The sequence below is a fragment of the Neodiprion fabricii genome, chromosome 7, assembly GCF_021155785.1.
Source record: "Neodiprion fabricii isolate iyNeoFabr1 chromosome 7, iyNeoFabr1.1, whole genome shotgun sequence".
Taxonomy (NCBI): Eukaryota; Metazoa; Arthropoda; class Insecta; order Hymenoptera; family Diprionidae; genus Neodiprion; species Neodiprion fabricii.
Window position 1 is genome coordinate 3,227,394 of NC_060245.1, and position 26,346 is coordinate 3,253,739.

At 38.0% G+C, this 26,346-nt stretch overlaps 4 protein-coding genes across 6 annotated transcripts in view; 2 read left to right on the forward strand and 2 right to left on the reverse strand.

The window, feature by feature from the left end:
• LOC124186464 (endonuclease III-like protein 1) overlaps positions 1-6,695 on the reverse strand; it is a 37,841-nt gene extending 31,146 nt beyond the window's left edge. The window contains exons 1-3 of one of the 2 annotated variants that reach the window (XM_046578211.1): positions 6,124-6,695; positions 5,276-6,029; positions 4,612-4,987 (exon numbers count right to left, since the gene is read on the reverse strand). In XM_046578211.1, the coding sequence (XP_046434167.1) occupies positions 4,612-4,987; positions 5,276-5,872 (973 nt within the window). In that variant the 5' untranslated portion in view covers positions 5,873-6,029; positions 6,124-6,695. Of the gene's footprint in view, positions 1-4,230; positions 4,988-5,275; positions 6,030-6,123 lie in introns of those variants that run through there. The other variant, XM_046578212.1, reaches the window with a different exon arrangement.
• Positions 37-4,200, forward strand: LOC124186455 (integrator complex subunit 13). The gene is made up of 9 exons (XM_046578198.1): positions 37-780; positions 886-960; positions 1,339-1,625; positions 1,705-1,798; positions 2,296-2,503; positions 2,583-2,962; positions 3,045-3,206; positions 3,291-3,622; positions 3,748-4,200. Exons 1-9 carry the CDS (start codon positions 565-567, stop codon positions 4,031-4,033), a joined length of 2,040 nt encoding a protein of 679 aa, XP_046434154.1. The 5' UTR covers positions 37-564; the 3' UTR covers positions 4,034-4,200.
• Positions 6,696-6,827: 132 nt separating the features above from the next.
• LOC124186467 (growth factor receptor-bound protein 2) overlaps positions 6,828-26,346 on the forward strand; it is a 35,572-nt gene continuing 16,053 nt past the window's right edge. The window contains exons 1-2 of the mRNA XM_046578217.1: positions 6,828-7,196; positions 7,348-7,489. Of these exons, the coding sequence (XP_046434173.1) occupies positions 7,412-7,489 (78 nt within the window). The 5' untranslated portion in view covers positions 6,828-7,196; positions 7,348-7,411. The remainder of the gene's footprint in view (positions 7,197-7,347; positions 7,490-26,346) is intronic.
• LOC124186463 (cell wall integrity and stress response component 4) lies at positions 17,316-25,323 on the reverse strand. Of its 2 annotated transcripts, none has more exons than XM_046578210.1 (4): positions 25,172-25,323; positions 20,623-20,719; positions 20,027-20,342; positions 17,316-19,695 (listed from the first exon to the last, which is right to left on the reverse strand). In XM_046578210.1, the coding sequence occupies exons 1-4, from the start codon at positions 25,318-25,320 to the stop codon at positions 19,106-19,108; spliced, it is 1,152 nt and encodes a 383-aa protein (XP_046434166.1). In that variant the 5' UTR covers positions 25,321-25,323; the 3' UTR covers positions 17,316-19,105. The 2 variants fall into 2 exon arrangements, with proteins under 2 accessions (XP_046434166.1, XP_046434164.1); XM_046578208.1 differs by lacking the exon at positions 25,172-25,323 and adding an exon at positions 23,758-24,924.

The window sequence follows — 26,346 nt, forward strand, 5'->3', positions numbered from 1 at the left end:
GGAACGACATCATTGGCTCAAAATCAGCTACCACTCCCATCGTGCCATATCGTAAAAATTGAGCCAATAGCAGGACTCAATATCCATGTCGCTTAGTTAAAATACCGACTTTAGGTACTGAACAGTTTCGTCTCGACTTAACCTCAAATACGGTTACCTAAATATTAAACTCGATAGAATTAGGAGTCCAAAAATATTGACATTTAACCAAGAGTAAAGGAAACAAACATTTTACATTCGTACTGTACTTAGAATTGTGAAGAAACAATACGCAGTAGGTCAAAAACTGATTTTCAAACCGAAGTTGTCATTCAATAAACTATTCTAACCTCGAAACGCAGTTTGTTTATCTCAGAAATAAGAAAGTAATCGATCAAAGACGATGCTATTACGAGATGCATCAATTTTTCATTACAATTTTCAATCATAACTGATGATTGCGCAATGATGCTTCTAAATTTGAAAATGTGACTCAATCCAGAAACAGAAATAAATTTATTTCTGCCGTTGCGATAAGAGCACCCTTAATGGAATAAGTCTTTGATAAATCAAAGAGACCTAAAAATGTATCCAAACAATCACAAAACTGTTTTTGTGCTTGATCATACTCCATATTTCGGTATATCGACCGACAGTCCATTAGAATTTGACTGCTTGAAGAGCCGGGGACAGAATCTGATCCCTTTAGCACCCATCTGCAAGTCGCTATGGACAACAAGTGTAGAATCCTCCATGGAATACTGCAGGATAGTCTGGGACTTGTTCCCTAGCGGCAAATTGGTAATGGGGTATTTTATTACCCAAAATTAAAATTTGAAACAAATACTGTGAATTTTTATGATGATCCAATGTAATCATTTTCTGTTTCCTGTTTCTAAAAATCAGGTCAGATTTGTCGTCAGCGACGAGGCTGCGCATATTCTGAACACCTGGAGCCCATCGCAACAAAATTTGTCCCATGTAAGTTGCTTGGAAACTGTGAGAAAGACTATCTTGAAAATCAGCGAGAGAGAACATACCAAAATGAAAAACAACTACTCTTTTTAGATTATCTAAATATTTTCGTTTTTGTCTAAATAGTCTGTCCTGACTGTCCACAAAATTTTGCTATTCTAAAGTGACTCATGTTTATCGATAAAAAATATTGATTCATATTTAAATTTCTTAATTATAATATGAATACTAGATATTGATGATTGAGAATTTTGTGGCTTGAAACGTCAGAAAACAATTTTTTTTACTTAATAAAATTCAAATTTTACAAAAAGTTTCACCTATCTCTAAAATTCCATAGTTTGGGTTCCTTCAAATTAGTCAAACCTATTTTTTCCCCGAAAGGTTGTAAACGGGATGGCCATAGTCGGGGTTCCGCCACCGGCCCGACAATCGGGTATAGATTTTTCTGTGATACATGGATTGCGTGTGGCAATTGAGGTCCTGACAGAGTGCTCAGATATTCAGCACGAGAAAAGAACGTCTCTGACGGAAAACGCGAGCAAAGTTTTGAACAGTGGTAGAGTAATATGCATAACAAGTGCAAGAGATGACGCGAACATGAAGAGCTTGGAGAATATATTTCTAAGCCAGCTCATTCAACAGAACCAAAATGCCGCAGCATCTGATCAGTAAGTTTCTTTGAGATTTTTTCTATACTGATTTTGAAATCTTGAAAATCGTTTAACATTTTATTTTCGACGTTTGCAGTCTCATACCAATTCATCACTGCCATCTGGTCATCCTCAACATTTTTCCTGTATCAACTTCGGACTGTCAAGTAACGAATCAACTGCCACGAGAGGTAAACTTTCTATAACGAATAAGGCTTTTCAGAAAAATTATTCAAACTAAAGTGAATCTTTCACGTGTGAAGTTATTTTTGAATGCGAAGAAGGTGCTAATAATTGTACGATAGAATCATAATTAAGTTAGCTGGATGAACAAAAAAGCTAGCTTTTTTGCATTGGGCATGATCAAATGATAGCTTATCTAATCCTCAATAACTCAGTTTAGTTTGTTAAATGTGACGAACAGAAGAGACTGAGGTGAACTGTCATATTCGAAAAATTTTCAAGTGGCAAATGATACCTAAAGAGAAACAGGTAGATCTAAATTGAAAACGACAGTTGCAAATTGTCAGCAACGGTTGTGTAAGTGATGGAACGTGTTTTTGAAATAACAAATAATTTTTTTGTTAGCGAGGTGACTTTTTTTTGTAACATAAAATAAGTTAGGTACTTCGCTTTACGAACGTGGCTAATCAGCCCATGTGAATTAACATTCTATTCCACTGCGCAGGTATCGCCTCTGCTAACAATGGAAGTGCACTCGATAAAGGCTCCAAAGTTGCACTCGAAACTGTCTCACCTGATACTTTCGCACTACGATCTAGCGAGCACCACTGTGACTGGAATCCCTATGAAGGAGGAGCAGAATGCGAGCAGCTCCGCAAATTACGATGTTGAAATATTTCACGCTTCGGCTGCGCACGCGGCAATAATGAAAGGTAGAATAGCAAAAAATTGCTAAAACCGGCCAAAACAAAATCACGCTAGAAATTTGCATTATCTTGACCGTTTTCCCAGGTAATCCCCAAGAATCGGTGTTAATAAAAACGTTCATGAAACTCGACGAAGTCTCGGAGTACGAAACGGTTACTTTGAAGTGGTGCACACCTCGTGGCTGTAGCGCTTCGGAGATGCAGAACTGTACAGCGATGCACAGAATAACGCCGGTCGACATAAACAGCCGGCCGTCGTCGTGCCTGATCAATTTCCTGCTGAACGGTCGATCCGTGATGCTCGAAATGGCGAGGAAAAGCGGTGGCAAGACGATATCCCACCTCCTCGCTGCGCATGGCGGTGAAATATTCATCCACACTTTGTCAACCGCCAGAAGTGTTCTTGAGGATCCCCCTTCCATCAGCGAAGGGTGTGGGGGCCGTGTTACTGACTACAGAATAACGGTGAGTGACTTGTATTTTTGCTGCTTTGTAAATTCGTACGTGATTCGAGACTTTGTATACAATTGTTACGATCCTCTTGAAGGATTTCGGCACCCTCATGCGAAACAACATGCTCGTTCCCCTGAAACGGAATTCAACCGACGAACTCCAAAGTCCAGCAGCTAAAATGCGGTCCAGACTAGAACGGCATACCAGATATTGGCCAATCACGATATCCAGCACGCTCATGTTCAACTTGAAACAGGTAAACACTGGCCGAGCAATATATCTGTAGTTGTTACAACCTTCTACCACAAATTCATCTAATCATAAATTTGGCTCCCTACAGCTCGTAGATCCCCTCTCAGAGCTCATGATGAAAGAAGAATTAACCACAGACGAGGTGCTTCAGTGCAAGCAGGTAATCTTCAGCCTCCTTCAGCTGGAAGCTAAACACGAGGCACTACCTTTGCCCAGTATAGGTGGAGGCCGGGGAGGGAAGGGAGGCGTAAGGCGCGAGGAACATTATAGACTTTTGTGGGTCGAGTTGGAAACTTTTCTTAAGAGTCACTCAAATCAGTCTGCATCGCACACAGAGGTTCTAAACTGTCTACTTGAAGTTCGCAATAAGGACGACAAGGACAAGGTCGAGCTCGATCAGGCGCTGCGAGAGCTTGACGGGTGAGAATTAATTCCTTCTGTTGAGAATTTCAAATAATTGGTTCGACTGTTTCATTCACAGTTCTCCATTTGCTATTTTTGATTTTCTTTTTTTCTCATTCATCTTTACTTATTTTTATTCACAGACTTGGCAAGGAGGATGTAATGGCTCGAGCAAGTGTTATCCGCGCGACAACAGACTCTCCCATGTCGCCGCCACCGTGCACCGGCTCTTCTTTGGGAAAACAGATGCACAAGGGAACGTTTTACGCACCCAAAACTCTACTCGACATTTGGCTACAACGGAGCGCCTCTAAGGAAAGAAAGCCCGACTTTCATGGGAGATTAAACAGCGACGGTTTTAAGGCTAAGTTATACCCAAACCTCAAGGAACCCGGGCGAGAACCACGCGAGGCGATACTCGAGGCATAGACTCGTTATCCACCTAATAGTGTGGATAAAATTGCGGATTGGAGTAATCACCTGATAGTCTTTAAACAATGTCTCGCAAATTTAAAATCTTCTGTATATATGTATAGATCGATAATATAACGATATTCGCATTTTTCAATCGTAATAAAAGGCTTAGATTTTTTCTTATATAAATGAATACCCACGTTATATAGTAATTCTCTGCTCTCATAAAATAATTTAATTCTACTAAGCTGCGGTAACATATAAATGAAACAAAAATAATACTAGCTAGGTAGAATGTCTAACGGAAAACGCATTAAAGACATCTCGGACCACATCTGTTACTCAGATTGACTACCTTTCTTCTTCTCGGAAATTCCTCATCAGTTGAGTTTATTATCGTCTCAAATTATGGCAATGAGAAATAGAATACCCAATTCTCAGGTGGGCAACCGTATTTTGCAATTAAAAAAAAAAATGACGAGCTTCCACATATAAAAATTGAAAACTCAACGGTATCAAATAGACCAAATTAAAACAAGTAATTACTTGTAACAAGATTTGAAAGCAAAATTAAGTCTGGTGGTTCTTCTTACCGTAAGGACAAATATTGACGTTCAAACAATCTGAGCACTTTGGCCGCACGGGTAGACAAATCTCTTGACCAAATCCGACCAAAATGTAATTCACTTCGACCCACTTCTCTTTAGGTAACCACGATTGCAGCTGCACCCTAGTCTGTTCCGGTGTTTTTGTTGGCTTTCTCACCCAGCCGAGACGATTTGATATTCGGTGAACGTGCGTATCCACTCCAATCCCAGAAGCTTCACCCCACGCAACCTGCATGCAGAGGTGAGCCATCTTCGGACCAACTCCAGGCAGCTTGCACAAGCCTTCTACTGTCTTTGGTATGTCTCCACCATATTGTTGTAACAGTATATCTGTAGTCTTTTTTATATACTCAGCTTTTCGCTGAAACCATGTAAGAAGAAAAGGGTTGAAAGTCATCTTGAGAAGAAAATTATGTCGCATAGGACTTGAGAAAATCTAGGAAACTTTTTTTCATTTCGTCTGTTCCCTCAAACTACTCTTCAATCTCGTTAATCTTGAAAATCTTTTTACTCTCTAAAATAATTTGCAACTGAATGAAAATGATAAGAAAAAGTGAAAAAGAGCCAGTGACCAGAATTCAAGTCATTAAATTTATTTGGCATGGATTGAAAAAATGAAATCAACAACCAGAAAAGTTTTAATACTCACCCTCCAAAAACCGACGGGATAAATCAGCTGCCCGAGTGTTTCCTTTGAGGTGATTTTGATATTTCCAGGCGTGCAGCCGTGAGATTTCAGTTTCTTCATCGCGGCATGGGTTACTTCGTCTTTGGTCTGGCTACTGAGCATCAGAGCGACAAGAACCTGGAATCTAGCATCAGATGGGTTTGCGTTCGGATCTGAACACATGTGGCAGCCCATCGAATCGACGGGAGCTGTGTGATTCTTTCTCATCTCAAGGATGTTATCCAAGATGACTCGCCAGTCAGCGGGCTCCCATTTTTCATCCATTTCAGACTTCACAATCTCTGTTTGCAGCAATGCTGCTTCTCCAGCTTTTCTCTCATGATCAGGCTCTGATTCATATTCCACTTTGATCGGATTTTTGTGTTTTTTGACCAACACTTCGCGGGTGTCTGCTTGTAATTTTTTCTCTGTTAATTTGTTTAAAAAATATTGTGAAGTGGTGTTTTCCGAGGTTGTCGCTGTCGCGCCGCTCACAGGTTCTACGATCTGTGGTTTTTTCATTGACCTTGTATATCTCGGCGAGGCAGTCAAGTTATTCAATTTCAATTTCTTGTTCATTTTTTATTCTCAATGTATTCAGTTCGTTTATAGTTTTTGGCAGCCGTTACTTGAGTTCCGATCTATTTGGTGCGATGAATTTCGGAGCATTGTCAACAGCAAGCAAAGGCCGGTCGAGTCGGGGGCACGGTAATTGCTTTGTGCTGGAAATCGAGATCTGGAAATTGACAAATTGACGAAACAGAATGAATTTAGTCAATGCTGTTACGCATAGACCGTACAATTTATTCTCAAAGGTTCTTCTAACTTACCTTGTCTTCGTGTTTCTTGCGCAGTGTGGTAATAATCGTAAATTGTTTACATACAAGGCATCGAAAACGAGGAAACACGCGTTTCGCGGTTTGAAATATGGATTCGCGATGAAAGAGAACAGCTCATCTCTTTATCATTGGCTGAGGCTGACAATTAATTCGTGGCTAGGTTCAAGGTAATATTTTTGAGAAAGTTTACCGCGTCTCTCGGTGGCTTTGTTTTATCGAACGAAAAATTTGACCACGTTCGATAAATAGATCTGCATCCACAGCGTTTCCAGCTTACCACACAAGCATCACCGCTACAGCGTCAACTTCAGGGTACTCACGGGTTAAAACCGTTGCTAAAATTTAGACTGACAGTCGTGCTGAATTCTTCGATCGAATGTCAACCAGAGCACCCAAGCTTTTTGACGCGTAAATGTGGGTAATTAATAAAACAAAACAGAGATTTTTATCTAATTTACAATAGGAAAACGACTATCGGTAGATAATTTATGTTCACTTCTTTTGTCGATAGTGAATAACATCACGGATACACGGCCCCACTTTTGTCAATACGTTACCGACATACTGCCGTTGTCGAGAATTAGTTCGAAAAACCACGTCAGAGAGCGCGGTGTTCGAGTTTCGTTTGCCGCGCAAGTCTCGTTGCTGCAGCGCTACCTTCAGAGTACTAACAGAAATCTGGCACGCCGAAGAGTTCGAATGTGTTTACGATTATCTCGCGTCCTGAGTGCCGAATTTGTTCTTAATTTAATGGTTCTTCGTAATTAACTCGATCCCTGAGGTTGACCACGGTAAGTGATCGTCAAATAAACATTTCCAAGTCACCCAGAGGTTCGTTTTCACGCGGTATGTACGTGACGAATTTTTTTTCAACGCTCATCAACAAACGACGATCGCGATTTGACCGTTACTGTCTTACACCGCCGACTTACTGAATTCATTTAGATTTGCGGTATATTCGGACAAAAATCATGTGTCGACGAACGTTCGCGATTATTTCGAGTATAATAAGTGTAATAAGTGTAATAAGTGATGCAGAATCGCCATAATTACGACATACACACGTGAGTAAAAAAGCCCTTGTCCAATTCTTCTTTGCATAATATGTGTATATGCGGTATGAACTCGTTGCTGGTAAAACTTGCGTGCATGCGATGGAAGCAACAAATGCAAACCCTTCGACACTGTGTAATCGTTATTTTTAATTTGCGACAGGCATGTGCGTGCTCAAGTGTGAGAAACTAGTGGCTCTACATTGCAACGTCGTAGTTCGTAGGTGATGAAGCCTGTGACGTCTAGGAGTCGACCAGGAGGGCTGATTCGGCAGATCCTACAATCTGGAAACATCGAGCGATCGGTAAGCTTCGTGTACGATCTTTGAAAGTATCGAGACGCCGAGTTTTTTGCCTATGATTTCGTGTATAAATGGATGGCGAAAACTTTATTAGTGGCGAATTCGCCCTCTGTCGTCCTTCAATTTTTAAGAAAACCGACAACTCGGTCTTATTAAGCTGGCTCTAGGTCTTAATAGACTCTTGATACCACGAAATTTTGGATACGCTTCCTCCTAAGGATGTTTATATAATCGATTATTTCTCTTTCGACCAACTCTATTATTTTCCCCCACAATCGGTTTTTCTTATTACTCTCATGAAGTTCACCCCCAGGGATTTCATCACACACAGATATGATGTTATTCTTAAGTTCACTGGACAAAACATTTTGGAATGTTGTACGAAAAAGCAATATGATTTTACGCGATTAACGTTTCGATTGTTATTTAATATAATAGTCGAAAAATAAATGAATATTTTTGCCTAAAATTTAAAAATATTTTTAATTAGACTATAGACTATCAAAAAACTTTTCCACTGTTAAGATTACATACCGAAATTGTCGAAACTTGTTTTCAGATACATTCTTTTAAAAAATTATGGAAAAATCGAACAATCCATTCATTTTCGCGGATTGAATCGAGTAATGTTCGATTATTTTTTTCAACTTGATTATTCGATGCATCGATTGTTTTTGGCCGAGTGGCCATCCTTATATTCCTCCTCGAAAGCGACAAATCTCACTTTCTGTAGGCTTTGCTGTAGGCAATCCGGCATACGAGCTTTTCCGTAAGAAATTTATTTTGGCTGCATTAGTTTGATGTTGGACAAATAATCGGACGCAATATCAAATTCGAAAATTGTATTGGTAAAAGTGATGACTTTGTGATCATGACCCTTGCTGAAAAAAAACTTTCACTGAAATAATGTTAAATCACCCTCTAGTAACATGCGGGCAATTCATTTTTTAAAATACGATTGGTATACGGTTTAGGAGTTTCCAAGAAAGATTGCCACGTTATTTCCAGCAGGTGAAAGTAAACAGAAATGAGGAATTTTTTTCTGGGTTTGTAGATATAAACTATAATAAATATACGCATATATACGTTACCGGTTATTTATATCGGAACCATGATATAGAAACTTGGCGGAACGCCGGGCTAATTTTGAATTAATTCAGAGATTAGAATTGAGAAAAACGTTGATATTGGTTGGAAGTTTGTAAAGGTCTCAGCTTATTTTGCCATTTGTGAGTTACCTTGAAATATGTTACACATTTAACACCCCTTTACATATGGAATATGATGGATCTCAATTCTCGGGATTTCTTTTTTAGTAGGTATTGTGTTCGCTAAAGTGTTTCCGTTAAAAATGACGTCGAACATTTCTCCCAGATTTGAAAGTAATTTAGCAATACCAATATTCACTCGAAAGTGAATCACACAGACCGAGGCGCGAGAGGTTTCTTACTTTGCACAGAATACGGATTAAATTCGTTCAGATTGAATTAACGCGTCTAAAAATCATCGAAACTTTCGTCATCACATGGCATCTGTAACAAATAAATTCAGGCGAAGGTAATGAAGGTAAATGCCTTCATCTATTACGAAGTCGAATCCGTTTCGAGGAATAGTGAACAGGCATTCGCGCATGAGTAATCGGCGTGAGATGCGGTTCCGAAGATTCGAAGAATTCGATTATTCACAAATGTGAAAGTTTGTTTCTCAATTTGACGTTGAAATAAATCTAAGGAATGTTCAATTTTCGGTCATTCCATCGATATCAAACAGCATTCAATATAAACTTAATATTTTTACAAAATATTATCATTTTTCTGACACAAGAATCTCCAATACTTCCAGATGGGAATTCCTTAACTCCTCAGCTATCCAAATTCCATCTTACGTTGAATCTAGAATCTATTGAACCGAGAATAACGACAATCACGGGTGGTTTGAACGCAGGCTAACCCGAAACTTCTGGGACTTCAGATTTTTTCGTGCAAAAGTGTTCCCTGAGTTCTAAATATTGAGATTTTTTTTTCTCAATTAGATAACGAGCTATTCTAACATGCGCGACAAATTTTGAAAAATAAATGACCTTTCTGATGAACATTCTTTTCCCGCCGGAGGGTCAATAAGTTTTTGGATGGAAAATTAATCCAGGGGAGTGAAAAACATATGAAAACTGGCATCGATGAGTAGAAAATGGAAAGAAAAGATAGACCGTTTCTTAAAAACACTTCTAAACAAGGGCCCTTTTTTTTATCTTCTTCAATTTTCTACTCATCGGAATCTACCGAGATTTTTCCGACGTTATTCACCGCCCGAGATTAATTTTTCGTCCAAAAACTTATCAACCCTTCGCCGGGTAGACAATTTTCTTCGAATAACCATTCGATTTTCGATATTGTCGCGCAAATTAGATATATGGTTCGATTATACGATTTGAAAAATCAAAAGAAAGGAAAGAATTTTCTCATCACTTAGATCTCGGATCGGGGTGCACTTTTGCACAAAAAAAAAAAAAAGAAGAAAACCAGAAGTTTCAAAACTTTCGGTTTTGCCCGCGTTCAAAGTATATACCCGTGCACGACGTTGTACTGGATGTACCCAACAACTATATACCCAATACCGTTTGTACCATGAACCGCAAAGTTGTTACATACCTATTACATATCTACATGTAAACCGGGTGAGTCAGAGCGAGACGAAAGAACAACATTGCGGGGGCGTCGGATCGTCGGGTGACGAAAAGAGGGGCCAGGGGGGGGGAGGGGGCGGTAAAATGGAATGGGAATGAGAGGGAGAGCGAGAGTAAGAGCAAAAGGAGAAGAACCGTCGAGGGTCGTGGGGGGCGGACGGTGGAGGGGCGGGGGAGGGGGGAGGGAGAGGATTTCCCACGTACGTACAGTTGCGTCTCGTGACACGTGTTGCACTTTACGCACAGAGGAACAGAGAGAGAGAGAGAGAGAGAGAGAGAGAGAAAGAGAGAGATAGACGCTCGTATCACGCACGCGTGCAGTCTGGACGATGGAAGTCGGATGTGTGCGCTTCGCGTAACGCGCGGTTACGTTGCATACACGTACCGGTTCACATCGGTTCGTCCGTGTTTCACGTGACGTGACCTTTCGATGCTCGTCGGCGGGCCTTCCGCCTCCACCCCTTCCCCCGCCGACGAACGTTTCTCTCTTTGCAAACACGTCCGCCACTCTGTCTCTCTCTCTCTCTCTCTCTCTCTCTCTCTCTCTCTCTCTCTCTCTCTCTCTCTCTCTCTCTCTCTCCGAAGGCCGACTCGCCCTTCCTCCACCTTCGTCGGGAAACTCCACCAGTTCCGTTTCTCTCCTCTTCTCTTTTCTCTTCTCTTCTCTCCTCTCCTCTCCTCTTCTCTTCGGGCGACCGAGTTATGTCTGTGACGTAACAGCAGACGCCACTAAGCCAAGTACATAAGCATGCCGCGCACTGTTTACTCCTGCGAAGGTCGAGCCAGATATTACTAGGTCAGTGATCCCTGGATGCTGCCGTTGCTCCTTCCCTCCCCCCCCACCCCCCTCTCAACCCCCTGCGACCCCCCACCTATCGCATCATCGTCGTGTATTTATACATATACCCTGCATCTATGCCTAGGTATGTGTCTGCTGAGTGTGTATTTTTATTGGGTGTGTTGTGTACGTGCGAAGATGGACGAAAGCCTGTTTTACATGTATAGGCAAATTTTAAACGCTGGTTATATTAGTACATGTATCATGTATAATATAATTGTACGGTTTTACCGGTGATGAATTGATTAGGAGAATTGTAAAAGGCGGCAGTAAGTGAAATTTTCAAACAATGATAAACTACGAAGGGAACGGCAAACTGCTTTTATCTATTTTCTTCAATTTTCTTGCTGCTGGCAATTGCAACAGTTTTTTTTCTGATGATCCTCTTGAATCGCAATACGGACCAAATTGCTCATGATGTATTGATGAAAATTCAGAAGAATTATTACAAATGTACCACTTCGAAGTATACACTGACTGAGCTTTTCTTAGTTATGTTCAAATTCGCAAGACGCATTTTATAGCCATTATTGGATCTGTAATAAGCTGTTAGATTTTATTTTATTGTGTTTCATTGAAACAAAACCGAAAACATCGAACTTTTTCGGAATATCGTTTTTTATCGTTTTCGACATCCGTTCCCCTTTGTTTCAAGCACGTAAATTTCTGGACGACTTTTTTTTTTGTGGTTCTTCTTTGAGTAACTATTTGGCTTTGAAAAACTTTGACGATGCGATCTCGAATTCGGAGGTAACAATCGATTAGAAATATTCCCTGCGGTCAGGATTGTCGGAATTTTATATTTTTCATCGCAAATGTATCAACTTCGTCCATAAGAAATGTCGTAAGAATATTGTTTTTAAAAAAATCGAAATCGTTGGTCCAGTTTGGTACATGAAAATCCCACATTATACACGTATGGGTAAGATATCATCATACAACACTCAATCCACATAATATATGATGGAGTTTTATTTACGTTACGTTTGTATTTCCGTGGTTTTCCAATTAGTAAGCATTATTATACGTCTCTACTATTATTATACAATAATCGTCAACGCTATATAATATATATATATTTTTATCGAATTATTTTATTTATTTTCATTCAAGATGATGACAACAACAACAACAACAACAACAATAATAATAATAATAATAATAACAACAGCAATAATAGTATTAAGAATACCAATAAATATAATTTTCAAACAGGTGCGTTTAGTGACTGAAAAGAAAGAATGAAGAAAACAAAAAAAAAGAAAACAAGAAGTTATCGTGAAATTCAAGTTGCATAAAATTCAACATAATATTTATGTAAATTTATACATCTATACAATGTGTATATATATATATATATATACATATATATTTATATATATTTATATATATATAATCTACGGCGTACATATTTTCAATAATTCACCTATTGGTTCGCTTATTTCAATCGGTTAAAGGCAACGGAGATACGAGTGTGTATATATATATAATAATATATATAATATATATATATACACACAACAAGTATGTATATCTGTATGCATAGGTACTAATATGTATTGTGTATATGTGTAGTAGTAATAATTTGTCTCGTGAAACATAGATTTTTGTATTATATTCTTTATTTATTATTATTATCATTATTATCATTATTATTATTATTATTAATATTATTATTATTATTACACAGTGCATAAATTTACATATGCGCATGTACGTATCTAGGGTGTGATATAATTATTAAGGACGCGTTGTTAATTATCGTACGCATGATGATAGTAATAACAATAATAATAATCATCTTGATCATACTCGATTATAAAGCAAAAAATATCGACGATAACTTGTACATATTCGCGAGTGAAAAATCGAGGGTATCGTAAGTGAAACGATAGTACGATGAGAAATAGAGGAATTCAATCTCTTTCAAAACCCAGTATATAATATATTTTGTACAGGTTTGTGTCAGTTATTAACGCTACAAGTATATATTTTATATATATGTATATATATATATATACCTTATTTAGTTTTATTTTATTGAATTTTTTTTGTTAGTTTCCCCCCCGCATTTTTTATGGCATAATTATTCATGTATTGTATCATACGTGTACAATATTAGTATAATATTCGTTATACAGGTATTTACCTATTTATATATGGTGTATATGTATTTATTACAATACATATATAATAGTTAATTACTAAAGTGTAACGAATTCTTTGCAAAGATGAACGAACTAGTTTGCTTGTTGAAATTCATAATGTTGTTGTTGTTGTTGTTGTTATTATTATTATTATTATTATCATCATTAATTTTTCGCGAACTAATTGTACAAATTGTATACAATATTTTATACGTATGTATAGTTGTATCGTCATATACATTTTCTGTATACTATAGCTGCAGGAATTCCGACGTCTCACGTACGTATCGTGTAATTGAAAATAACGCGTTCGTTATGACCGTTGAGGACGAAAGTGAAAATAAAAAAAAAAATAAAAAAATAAAAATAAAAAATGCGGGAATAAAACAGAACGGCAAAAAGAAATTAAATTAGTGAAAAAAACTCATCGGACGACATCTGATGGTGGAAAATATTTAATCATTCATATTGTACTTGTAGTTATAGACGTGTATTTGGAATCGTGTGGAAAAAAAAAGTAAAAGTCTAATTTAATCATCTTACCGAAAATCGATGCAATCTGAGAAATTATCACTTATCGTAATATTGATGTTTAATTCACTGTTTGTAAATGACCGTGCGTTCAATTAAATTAATGATCAACAACTTGACGATGAATAATATCGAGCATTTACCTGAATTGTAAGAAATCGAAAATGTTACAGCTAGCTATTTTACATTTGTTTATTTATTTATTTTATTTCCAAGATAGATAATGCACCTTTGTTCAATTGTTTTTTGTTTTTTTTTTTTTTTGAAATTCAGTGTTTTTATTCTCATGATTATTATTATTACATTCATTAGTATTATCAGGACTATTGTACATCGTTTCTCTCATTTATATTCAATTTTCAATACAATTATTCTTTCTTCGATCGGATTTTGACAATAAATTATTATAATTATTATAGTTTTTATTACGGATATTATTATCAATCATCGTACAAACTTTTCGAGGGATGTTATTATAAGTGATATAAGGAGCGAAACGCGAGATTCAAGCAGCGCAACGATATCTCACAGTGCATGATAATAATTAATATTCATATAATGCATAATAATTGTTAAATAGAATAAGTTTTAGCCCTCGAAATTTGCATAATTATCTTCCTGCTTTTTCTGCCTCAAGTTTCTTTTTCGTTTATCGTTTTTCCTTTTTGTATCAATTATACATTCGTCGGTTCAATCGCGTCAAGTTTAAATTATATAGAAGACATGAAAAAAAAAAAGAACTAATAGGGAAATTCGTATTCCTGGAATGTTAGTTACAATACATATGTCTGATAAATTATCATTGGAATAATTAATTACCTTATGCGGATTAATAGAATAAAAACAACAAAAAAAAGGGGGGGGAGGGGGAACATTTTATATCGATTGCGATTTTTCTTTACAATATTTATAGAGGGGAAAAAAATTCTTACAGTACCGAGTATTTGTAAGGAAGGAATAGAAATGAAAAAAAAAAAAAACTTTTGTACGTTAGGAAGTGAAAAAATAGTAAACAAAATTTTGTGACCATTGCACAGAAAAAACTGCAGCTCATTTTTGCATCTCAATTAGTTTTCGAACTATATCGAGGCGGATTCTGCGTCAAGATTTTTTCTTTAACCAAACACGAGGTTGTTTAATTGAATATGACGCCGTTCAAACTATTTATGCAATCGCATAAATTTCGTAAAATTTATATAGGAACAAGGAGGTGAGACGCCAAATAAATAATTATAGATGCAATACTATTGTGGCGAAAAGTAAAAAAAAAAAAAAAACAATAGTAAAACGTGAAAATTTCTGTTTTGTGTATTATCATTATTATTATTGTTGTTGTTGTTATTATCATCATCATCAGCATTGTCATTGGGTTTTATAAATTTCTATACGCGTAACAACGTGTTGCATGATAGGGATATTACATAATACTATCGTAGACGCAGTGAAAAAGGAGAGAAATGTATAATAAAAAGAGAGAAAAAAAATATATATATATATATACATATACATATTGCAAAACAAACCACAAAAAGAAATAAATTATGATAATTTCAAAAGAATATTGTGATCGGTCGTTATACAGCCATATAACAGATTATTTTATATTTATATATGTATTATATATTTATGTATATATATATCATGTTTGTCGTAAAATTTAAATTACAAGTTGTTCTGCTTTTTCACTATTTCTTCTTCTTTTTTCCGTCAATTCGTTCAAATTTGCGACGTCAATGAAATCAGCCATGCGGCTAGTACCACTTGATCCTTAATCTTTCTTAATTCATTATTTTGTGTAATAGGTTTTCTTTCTTTCTTTCATTCGTTTATTTATTTTCATTACCAACCATTAAACTATTATTATAATTGTGCAAAAATACTAGTTAAATCCCTGTACATATACAATTAACCTCGTACATCTATATATATATATACATATATATTCATATATATATATATGTACATATATATCAGACGTGGATGAATGTATATTGAATTCATTCGCAAGATTCCTGCCGTTATCAATGCGACGTATACGATTTTCCTGTGTCTCGAGCCAATTATTTATAAAAAGATTCACTACCGATATTTCTATTATTCTTTCATTTTAAACAAGCAGGCATATTAGTAGTCAGTTTTTCAACGGAAAATAGAAAAAAAAAAAAGAATTTTAAAGCAACGTAAAAAAAAAAGAAAAAAAAAACATTTCATTTACTTACAAAAATTCTATATTGTATATTATGTGTTTGTTGTGTCTATTTGGTTTTTACTCCTCCGCGCGTATTCGATTTGCTGTCGCGTACGGTTACCTGTGGCAAATTGTTACTGTTTTTTTTTTATTTTTCTTCTATTTTCAAACCTATTCGTTTTTTCTCTTCCTCTTTCCAATGTTTCCGTTTTGTATAATTTTTTTTCTTCCTCCGCGACATTTTTCCCATTTTTAATTCTTTTGTTTATAGGTACGTATATAAATTATGGTAATGATTCAGTATTACTATTATTATTATTATCATCGCCATCATCATCATCATCATCATCATCATTATTATTATTACTATTATCATTACATTATATTTATAAAGGTTATAATAAGTGTGTGTGTATATATATATATATGAATATATATATATATACATACATATCGCTTGTATACTATTGGCGTACCGCATCAGACTATTCGCTGTGGTTTTGGATTTTGAATATTTCATTTCCAATTACATTATTGTTTTTATGTACCCAGGGTATCTATGTATGTATTAATACGTACGTATCAGTATTAATTATAATTTCATTATTCATTTAGACGGGAACTATGAAACCATATCTTCTTCATTTTCAATATTTCAGTCTCTTTCCCCCCCAACAATACATTTTTGCCTTGATGCTAAGACATCTGAAATTCAGTTGAAAGAGAATTGTTTCCTTTTTTGTTTTTCATTCTCTTTTTTTCAACCGATGCTTGTGAAATAAACAAGTATACCGTGAAACAATGTAAAAGGGACACCGACATGAGTCAATATATTTTCACATGTACCATTTTTTTGTTAATTTAAATTAAAATCACAGAAAAAGATGCGATAATTTTTCTAAATGTATCCATTTATTTTCTTTCGCAAATGAACTGTTTTTTTAATTTTTTTTTTTATTTTTTTATTTTTTTTTCCACTACTCAACACCAATTGTAATTCGGTTGAGATATTGTTTACATTTTCTTTTTCGTTTGTCTTAATTTTTCCATTCTTCTCGTCTAATAAGTAATAATATACATACATTTGTAAATTATATAATATTCATTATTGTTATTATTATTATTATTATTGTTGTTATTATTACCATTATTATTACAGCCTTGGAATAAAAATAAAAAAGCGAAAATCGTGTGAAAATTCATGAAATTCAAAAGTGAAGATAACGAGAGAAAAGCAATGTTAAAGAGAAAGAAAGCAAACAATTTCGTTTGAGTAATATTTTTAAACGTGGAATATTGCAGAAAAGAGAAAAACAATGAACAAAAACGCCACGAAACACAATTTTTACTCCAAAATATCTGCAGCCTTCTCCGCCGTTCGGTTATTGAATAAAATTTACACCTCGGGTCGTCCATATTTATATATTATAGAATATAACTGGTTTTCATTTCAGACAGATTTTTATTTATTAATTCACTTTCTCCCTTCTTTTTTTCCCCCCTTAAAAACTAAAATTTACGAACGCGTGTATTTTTGAGTGTGTGTGCGTGTGTCAAATGCGTGCGGTTGATTAATCATTATTCTTCGTTCGTTATTTCCAATTTCATACGTACATATATATGAAAAAAAAATATATATATATATATATATATATAAACCGATATATATATTTATATATATATATATATATATTTTTTTTTTTTTTCAAATATTCATACACATACGTGAACACACATAAGAGATATATATGAACGAAAGAAAAGGAGAATGAACGAACGAATCAGCGATTGAACGAATGAAAGATCGAAAAAATAAAACCCGTCGCGGTGGATTTATCATTATATTAATTAATTGATTGTATAAGTATGTATAATTGACCACTGGACGATGTCAAAGGAAGGGAAAAAAAGGAATTCGAGAAGAAATAATAACAATAATAATAATAACAAGTCATTTCATCAGTTATCTAGAAATTAAACCACGCTACGCTCGCCTCATTTATATTATAATATTATATACTTATTTATGTAAGTAGAATTAGACCTAATTTTTAACTAATTAAGTTACAAAGTTAAAAATCTTTGTTTCTTTTTTCGTCTTTTCTTTTTTTTTTTCACGTGGATTTACTACTACCTCCTTTCTTTTCTGTTCTCTTCTCTTCTCTTCTCTTCTCACTTCTGCCAAAATTCTCGCGGTTAATTCGCGGTAAGCTATTTTTATTTTTTCTTCCTTCAGTTTGTGTATAATTGCTATTACTGTGTAAGTAAATTGAGAAAGTAAAAATATAATTCATCGTTCCCTTCAATCATACTTCAATATACCACAGAACTGAACCGAACCGAACCGAACTATGAGCATCAACGTCACAAGTTGTGCAAAAAAAAATATTAAGATCAATATGAATCATAATGATAATAATACAACTGTAAAGAGAAGTTTGTCGAATTGAATTCGTATTCGCGAGTGTGCTCGATGTGTTTTTTTTTTTATTTTTTCTTCTTGTTCTACTGTATTTACATTTCCGGGCGTAAAATATTCACTAAGAGAATATATCTCACGGAGAAGAGAAACGAGATGCGAGAGTAAAAATCGAAAGAAAATAGTAATAATAGTGGTTTTTTTTTTTCAGAAAAAAAAACAAAACAATTTTTTAATTTTTTTTTTATCTGAGGTAAGGGGGGGGGGGAGAAAGGAAGAAAAGAAATCCTGTGGTACATTTTTTTTTTTATCCTGTTTACATTCAACTTAATAACTTGGAATAGGTTGCAGTATGTTTAAAATGAGTCTTGTCATTTTCCTCGTTTTTTTTTTTTTTTTTTTAAATAGTTTTTTTTTGTACTTATATATATATATATATATTTTTTTTGTCGTTTTCCATATTTTTCTCCATCTCGAATTAAGAAAAGAATTATTAATAATAATAATGACAATAATAATAATAATATTAATAATGATAATAATAATAATAATGATACCCCCTAAAATGGGGGGGAAGGGTACGGAGTTGCAACGGTGGCTGTTGGTGGTGCGACGGTTGACCGTGACTTTGAATCAAGGGGTAGAGCGAAGAAAGAAGGGCAAGGGGCAGTGGGGAGATGGGGGGTGGAGCGTCAGAGCTTAGTATCGCCTTGCCACTATCAGTGCATAGTTACTTCCCGATACAATGTTGCGACTAATGGTAGTTGTAGTTATCATCGTGGATTGTGATGGTGATTGGCTATTAGTAGGGGGTCACTTCTTGCTTTTTTTAGACGGCGGCTCTTGGGTATTATCCTGAGAGTCCTCTGTGTCCTCGCTGTCCGTCGGCCGATTGTTGCTGTCGTCGTTTGTTGCGACAGAGTCGTTTGTGTCTTCGCTTGGCGTTACCGTTGTCGTTGTTGTTGTTGTTGTTGTTGTTGTTTTTGTCGTCGTGGTCGTCGCGTCCGACTCTGTCTCCATTTCAGTCTCCTTTGTAACCGTCGTTGTTGTCGTTGTTGCCGTCATTGTCGCCGCCTCCGCTGCTGCTATAGTCGCTGTCAGGGTGGCTGGCTTGTCCAGCGAATCCTCGGTGAACGACGTTGTACTATTTTCATCAATCGCTGCTGGATCTATCGGATCCTTGTTACCATTCGATACCGCAACCACTCCTCCAGCCACTACTTCCTCCTCTTGGTTACTGTCGTCAGATGGTTCTGTTGTCTCTCCGTTTGTCGGATGCGAGTTACCGTTCTCGGTTGTACCTGGTATTCCGTCCAACAATTCTGGCTGCAATTCTGAGGCTACGTAGTGCGTCCACAGCGCGAGTTCAACTCTGTGCGGGCTCCACGATTTACCATTTGATACTAAAATTTCAAACAAGCAGAAAGAATGTAAGGTTTTGCGGATCGATAATTTCTCTACTCTCGTGCATTTATCAGAATGTGATTTCCAAAGTTCAGTGATTTTTTAACTTGATAACAGAAACAGTCACAGTTCACCTTACGAATGAAAGAATGAGAGAAAGGGAAAAAAAAACTACTCGTGACAAAGATTTCAGAAAATCACGAATCGAACATCACGATACCAATTCCTCCGCAACTTTTACCAGCTTGCGATTAACCGAGTTTGAAATCAATCGTATCATTGATTCGCAATTTGGAACATGGGGAAGAATTAATTAGAATGTGTACGTACTTTGTTTGTTGAGCCTTTCAACTGTGGTCTGAATGTGCTGGACAAAGTTCAGGTACTCCTTGGTAGTGTAGTCGATGCCTTCGATTTCTGGAATAGCCATGAGGCATTCGTCGGCCATGAATGGAGCATTTTCCGGTGAAGCAGCAGCGAGTAGGGCGGAGGCCATGGTAGTGCCGACCCCTTTTAAATTTGATAGGGCAGTGATAGCCTGTTCCAGGTTTGGCAGTTTCTTAAAGGCTTTTTTTGTCTCAGCCATAACAGCTCTGGGTGTATTCACCTTGACCAGGTACGAAAGTTGGGGATAAAATTTGCCACGCTGTGACGAAAAACAACAGAGTTTTGTTAATTCTCATTCATTAAAGGTTGCGTAAACTAGTAAAACGATAACCGAAAAAATACAGTATTTGCATTTTCCACATCCCTTCCAGATCATTGGCCCAATGTTTATTTAATCCCAATTCTGGATCATACGAATTTAACAGCAACTGTTAATTACTCGGCGACAAATTATAAACACGGTCGTTCTGTTTTCATTGCCCTTTTGGTTTATCGAGACAACAACTTTTGGTATAACAATGATGATTATAAACTCTTACCGTTTGTTTCCATTTCATTGTCTGTACCAGCTCTTCGTGAATAAGATGAGCGTCCTTTCCTCTCGATTTGATTTTCTTAGGCAGTTCATTTTGGTACCTATGAAAAGTATGTTCAACTCTCAAGTTATGCACAGTCTGTGTGTTTGTGGATTAATAAACAGCCTTCGTTCCTACATTTTCATTCCATTTTCTAACACGAAATACAAATTCTCCTTTCATTCTTTCTTGATGGACTTATCTTAGCTTCAACTAAGAACGTTTTTTCATCATTTTTCTTTCAAGTTAATACGAAAACAATCTTGTCAAAAATTTCTCAAATCGTAGGCAATTGTAATTCAATATAAACAATCATTTAAGCCATATGCAGTTGAGTCCTGAGTGTAAAATTTATTTAATCTAAAGTAGTTGAAAAATTTCACAGGCAAACAGTGACACGCAGAACGAGACGCGCGTTTTCTAGAATTTACAATTCACAATTCATTGTCGGCTTAATTAGTGCTGTGAAGAAACGATCCAACAGCATCTGACCGCACATGCGCATAATATGTTAGGAATGGTTTTATGATCTGCGGGTTATCAACTTCTCTTCTCCACAGTTTCTTTTTACTCTATTCGAGTTGGAAGATGGACTTGTTTCTAGGTATGGATCGATATATAGGAATTTTACATCTCTAAGCTGAATAATTATTCTCATCGTTCTGATTGATTCTTCGTTTGTCTGTGACTTTACACACAAAGTATTCTACAAAGTGAATGCATGTGTTGGAAACAGGAAATAATTGTTCTTCACATTATTTCAAATTACAAGAATAATTCTAGTGTTGAAGGCTTACAATTAGTCGCATACTCAGATCGGATTATTGACTCTAAAATATATTCGAGAAATACTCTGTACTGATTTTTTCCCCTCTTACGTTAGTTTCTTTTAGTTCCAATCCCAAGTCATAAATATCTTACTTAAAAAAATTAAAAATAATATGTATTGTCGAGTCATTGTGTAAAAAATTCAAAAAAATAACCATCTCCTTTTCCAATTCTCTCTCTTTCTCCCTTTCTCTCCATTATTTAAATTTTTTGATTATTCGTAGATACGAGTGATGAAAAAAAAAACCTCCAACTTTGAGATGCTATAGACGACATATAATGTTTCACAATGAAAACAAAAGAAATATAACGAATTTCATTTTACTTATATACATTATATTATTATTGCGCCAACAAACTGTACGTATGTAATAAAATTGAAAAAGGAAAAAAAAACACCTAAGAGGAGCATAAATAAGATTGAAAGGTCGGAAAGATGCTGTATAAAAAAAAACAAATACAATAGTTGCAAGTTTAACGACTACAGAAGTCAGTATTTCCTGATAATAATCATCATAATATGCCGTATTGCAGAATTTTGCCGAATTGACATCGAATGTACTGTACATCATCAGGCACCACGTTGTCAGTCTAGCGATCCGCCGCGGGTTAATTTCACAAGAAAGTTCTCAGTCATTAATTGGAAACATTTTCCCCGCTTTTCGAACTCCGTTACAATACGAAGACATAATGTAAAATAGAGGGAAAGCTTCGAAGGTTTTCGATCCGAACCGTTCGAATGAATGAATGAATGAATGAATGAATGATCGCGAAGACTAATAATTACAAGGATAAATTTTACTATTTATTTTATTTTCCCGCCTCCTCTCTTATCGCGCATATTATTATAAATTTAGCGTGGTAGCGCGAACGAGTCCGTTATGTCTCTCTCTCTCTCTCGGACTTTTTCTATCTTTATTTTTCCCCCTTTTCGCACCCTATCGCCGTCTCTCTTTGTACGTCTCCATTTTGAGAGGCTCGGCCAGCGGCACACAGCGCTCGACTCACTCTCTTGCCGCTGCCGCTGCCGCTGCCGCAAGAGAGAAGGGAAAAACACGCGCGCACACACAGAGGCGGCATCAAAGCGCTGTGCACACAGCCTTGAAAATAAAGCGAACACAGCTTCTAGAGAGCCTCCTCGTGATATTGTTTACCGGTAGGTATGTATATACGTACGTGCATATCTAGATAGCTCAACGTGGCGAAGATGCCAAGCAGCACACTCAGTCTATCTATGTATGCACATGTGTGGACACGTACGTATAATATTTTTCTAACACCGATGATGGTTTTCTCCTTAATTTCGTGTTCGTGTTATTATCAGGGATCCTTGTGTGCATAGTACTACATGCGTTGATATTTTTATTTTTTTTATTCTTTTTTTTTTCTCAACAAAATTAAAAAAATGCAAAATAAGTTCGATGGGATAGGAGTGAATTGAAATGAGGAGAAAATAAAGTTAAGCGACGAAGAATTAAGGGAAGGGGAGTGAATTGACGAGAACGAGGGAGGGAAAAAAACGGCACGGAGAAAAATTTTTCAAACTACGGTCGCGGTTGATGTGGGGAGAAGGCAGACATGATGCGGATAGCTCGGAGGCCAGGCAGGCCAGCCGCTTGCTTTGCCGACTTGCAGGAATGATCGTGACATCACTGGCCGACAAGCTGAAACGTTCTACACGTACACACAGGCGTTGATGTGAGGAACGAGAGAAAGAGCGACAGAGAGATTTGGAAATGTACGACGAAGAGTCGGATGTAGAAGGGCGTGAAAAGGGGTTGGGAAGCGAGAAAAGATAAGGAAAAAGTGGGAAAAATTGGTGGAAATGTATCGAAGCACTTGTCATCGGCGGGTGTCCCACGTGACGCGAAGGTTTGTCGGTATTTTAATGAGCGGGACATTCGAGTGGGGGGGAGGGGGGAGGGAGAGAGAAAAAGATATACGTATGGTTGTATCGAATCGGCGCGCTCACACAGCGACGCGCTCTCTGCTCTCCGCGTGTGCATGATACACAATCGTCGATCATGCCGGAGAGCAATGGGATGAAATAGGGAACACGGAGTGAGCGAGACGGAGAGAGAAGGAGGAAGATAGAGAGAGAGAGAGTAAGAGGAGGCGATTAAGAAGAGGAGCAGAGAGCAGCGGCAGCAGTGCGCTACGTGCGATCATCAAGCGCGCTTCGAGTTCATTGTCCGGATTGGGTTGCCCCCTTGACAAAAAACTAATCCTCCACGATGTGTGAAAAGACGTAGAGAAGTAGTATCGACTCACCAGTTATCCAGCTTGATAAGTTCCTCGGGTTTCTTGGTCTTCAAGTCCGCCTTTAGCCTCAGCGCCTGAGGATATAGCTTGATAACGTGTTCAAATTGGCTCGCCGTACCTTCGGCGAAGAAAGTCGCCGTGTCTTTCACGGAAGCCATTGTGATGAAAACTGTCGGTCGGTATACGTCTCTTTGCCGACTGAGGGCAGCACTACTCGACGTTAATACTAGAGCTTCGCGAGTCGAGTCGAGTCGAGTCGAGCCGAGCCGCTTCCCTTTTCAATAATTCCCTTCTTCTCCAACTTCGACTGCTCTGCTCGCCTGACTGCCGCCGCTCACCCAGCTAGCCTAGCTGCTCGCTGCTGCTTCTCTGCCTGCTGCCGCTGCTGCCTTTCCCCCCTTAGCGACTAGCGACCGGGCGACCGACACGACTCGCCTCTCACGGTCGACCAACACGAGCGCTCACCGATGCCCACCGCACAAGCACACCACTCTCCGCTGCCGTCGGTCTTTTTCTCCTTCTCTCTTTCTCTCTATCTCTATCAATTTATCTATCTATCTCTCTCGCGCTCTCTACACCGCAACGAACGAGAGAGACTATAAGTGAAATTTCTCACGTCACGATTTTATAAACCCAGAGCTTTTTAAGAAACTTTTTGCAAAATGCTACAGCCGGTTTCGAATACGCGAAACATGAACTATCCGCTTCGTGTTCGCACACCAACGTCTGTCTCTACTACCTGCTCACGGTTCACTCGTGAATAGATATTGCTTAGCTTACTCTCTCGGCGCGTAGAGAGCGGACGGACGACGGGCTTTTCAACTGTTCGGTGGCAGGACTCACTCACTCTTTCTCTGAAGCGACTGGCGCGCTGAAACTCGATTCGGAAATTACACAAACGCCGCGGCGGAGCGGAGATCGATGCTAGGCGAGGGAACAGCCAGCGCAGCGAAGCCGACACTCTACACAGAACACGCTCTCTGTCTCTCTCCCTCGCTCACCCCTCTTCTCGTCACCCCCCAACCATCCTCGTTTGTAGTTGTGTATATGGCTTCGAACACGCCGCCCTCTGTGCACAGCCCCACGAAGTGGTTCGTCGGTGAGCCAGCGAGAGTCGAGTAGAGGGGAGCGTGTGCCTTTGTGTGAACGCCATCATCCCTTCCACGCCCCTCTTTCAACCACTCTCTCTCCCCACCGCCCCTCCAGCCGCCACTCACCACCGCCACTACCGCCATCACCATCACAACCATCACTACCACCACCACCACCACCACCACCACCACCACTACCACCACCACCACCATCACCACCATCACCACCACCACCTTCATCACCACTACCACTACCTCTCTCTCCCCCCCCATTCGACGCCATCGACGTTCGTTGTGTATGTGCGCGTTTATACCGCGTCCTCTCTACCTACGTCAGCGTCGCCCGTCCCGTCCCGATGTCGCGACTGTCCCGGCCATAAGCCGCCTGCCAGCGACTGCACCGTTTCTTCGCTCTTATGTAGGTAGCACAACGACTAACGGACCGTGTACGTGCATCTATGTCGCTTTGCACACCACGCATACACATAGGCACAGGCATAGAGCCTTGCCGAGAATTATATCGCTCGCTCATTCGAAATTATAAAACTACATCGTCACTCGCTGTTGTACCTGCGCGCATTTAACACAAAAAGCAACGTGTTCATTTCGTTTCGTTCGTTGGCATAATCATTGATTTATTTTTTTATACGTATATACGCATACATAGGGTATATATATTTACGGACTGGAGGGAATATCGCACGGCGACTCAGTACCGGGAGAGAATTTTTGAAAATTCAATATAAATGTACGGATATCTTATAAACAAGAAGGAATTTTTTGACTAGTCTATTTTTCCAACACGTCGGAACGTCAACGTTAATGTTCATCCTTCGGCCCGGTATTCGCTTCTTATTTTCTACACATAGTAATATCGCGCAGCTGGGTTGTCGTCGGTATTCCTACCGATTTCCTACCTACCCTCTGTCACGTGTACCGTTAACCATTAACCATTATCCTTGCAGTTTGCATGCCTCTGTACACAGGTATCTTTCCGCCTATGTACGGTTTACGATTAGGTGTACAGCTGTGCAGGTATGACGCTGTGTCCTAGAAGGTATATTCTATGGCACCGTATCGTACGGTAAAACCGAGGAGGAAAGTTTCTCCGTTTGTGCGTCCGTTTCTGGCATAGGGCTATGCGTATTACGAACGAAACTCTCTATAGGCGTCTATAACTATGACCGTGAACGTGAGAGTGCCGAGATATTTATTATATACGCTCGCATCATAAGCAATAAGGGCGAGCAATTATTTCGATGATCTCGCTACGTCTATCGGTGACGTTCAAGGATGCAGGCGAAGCTTCTCGTCCGATATTATGTGCCCTGGTGAAAATGATTTCCACGAATTTCTACCAATTTTTACGAAAATTGGGAGACTGTACAATAGCTATTTATGCGGCATGCCCGTAAACCGCCTGTTTTTTTTTGGCAAGGATAAAGATTTCAGGACGAGCTGAAGGCGAGCCGAAAGCGAGCCGGAAGGGAGTACTGAAATTATCCGA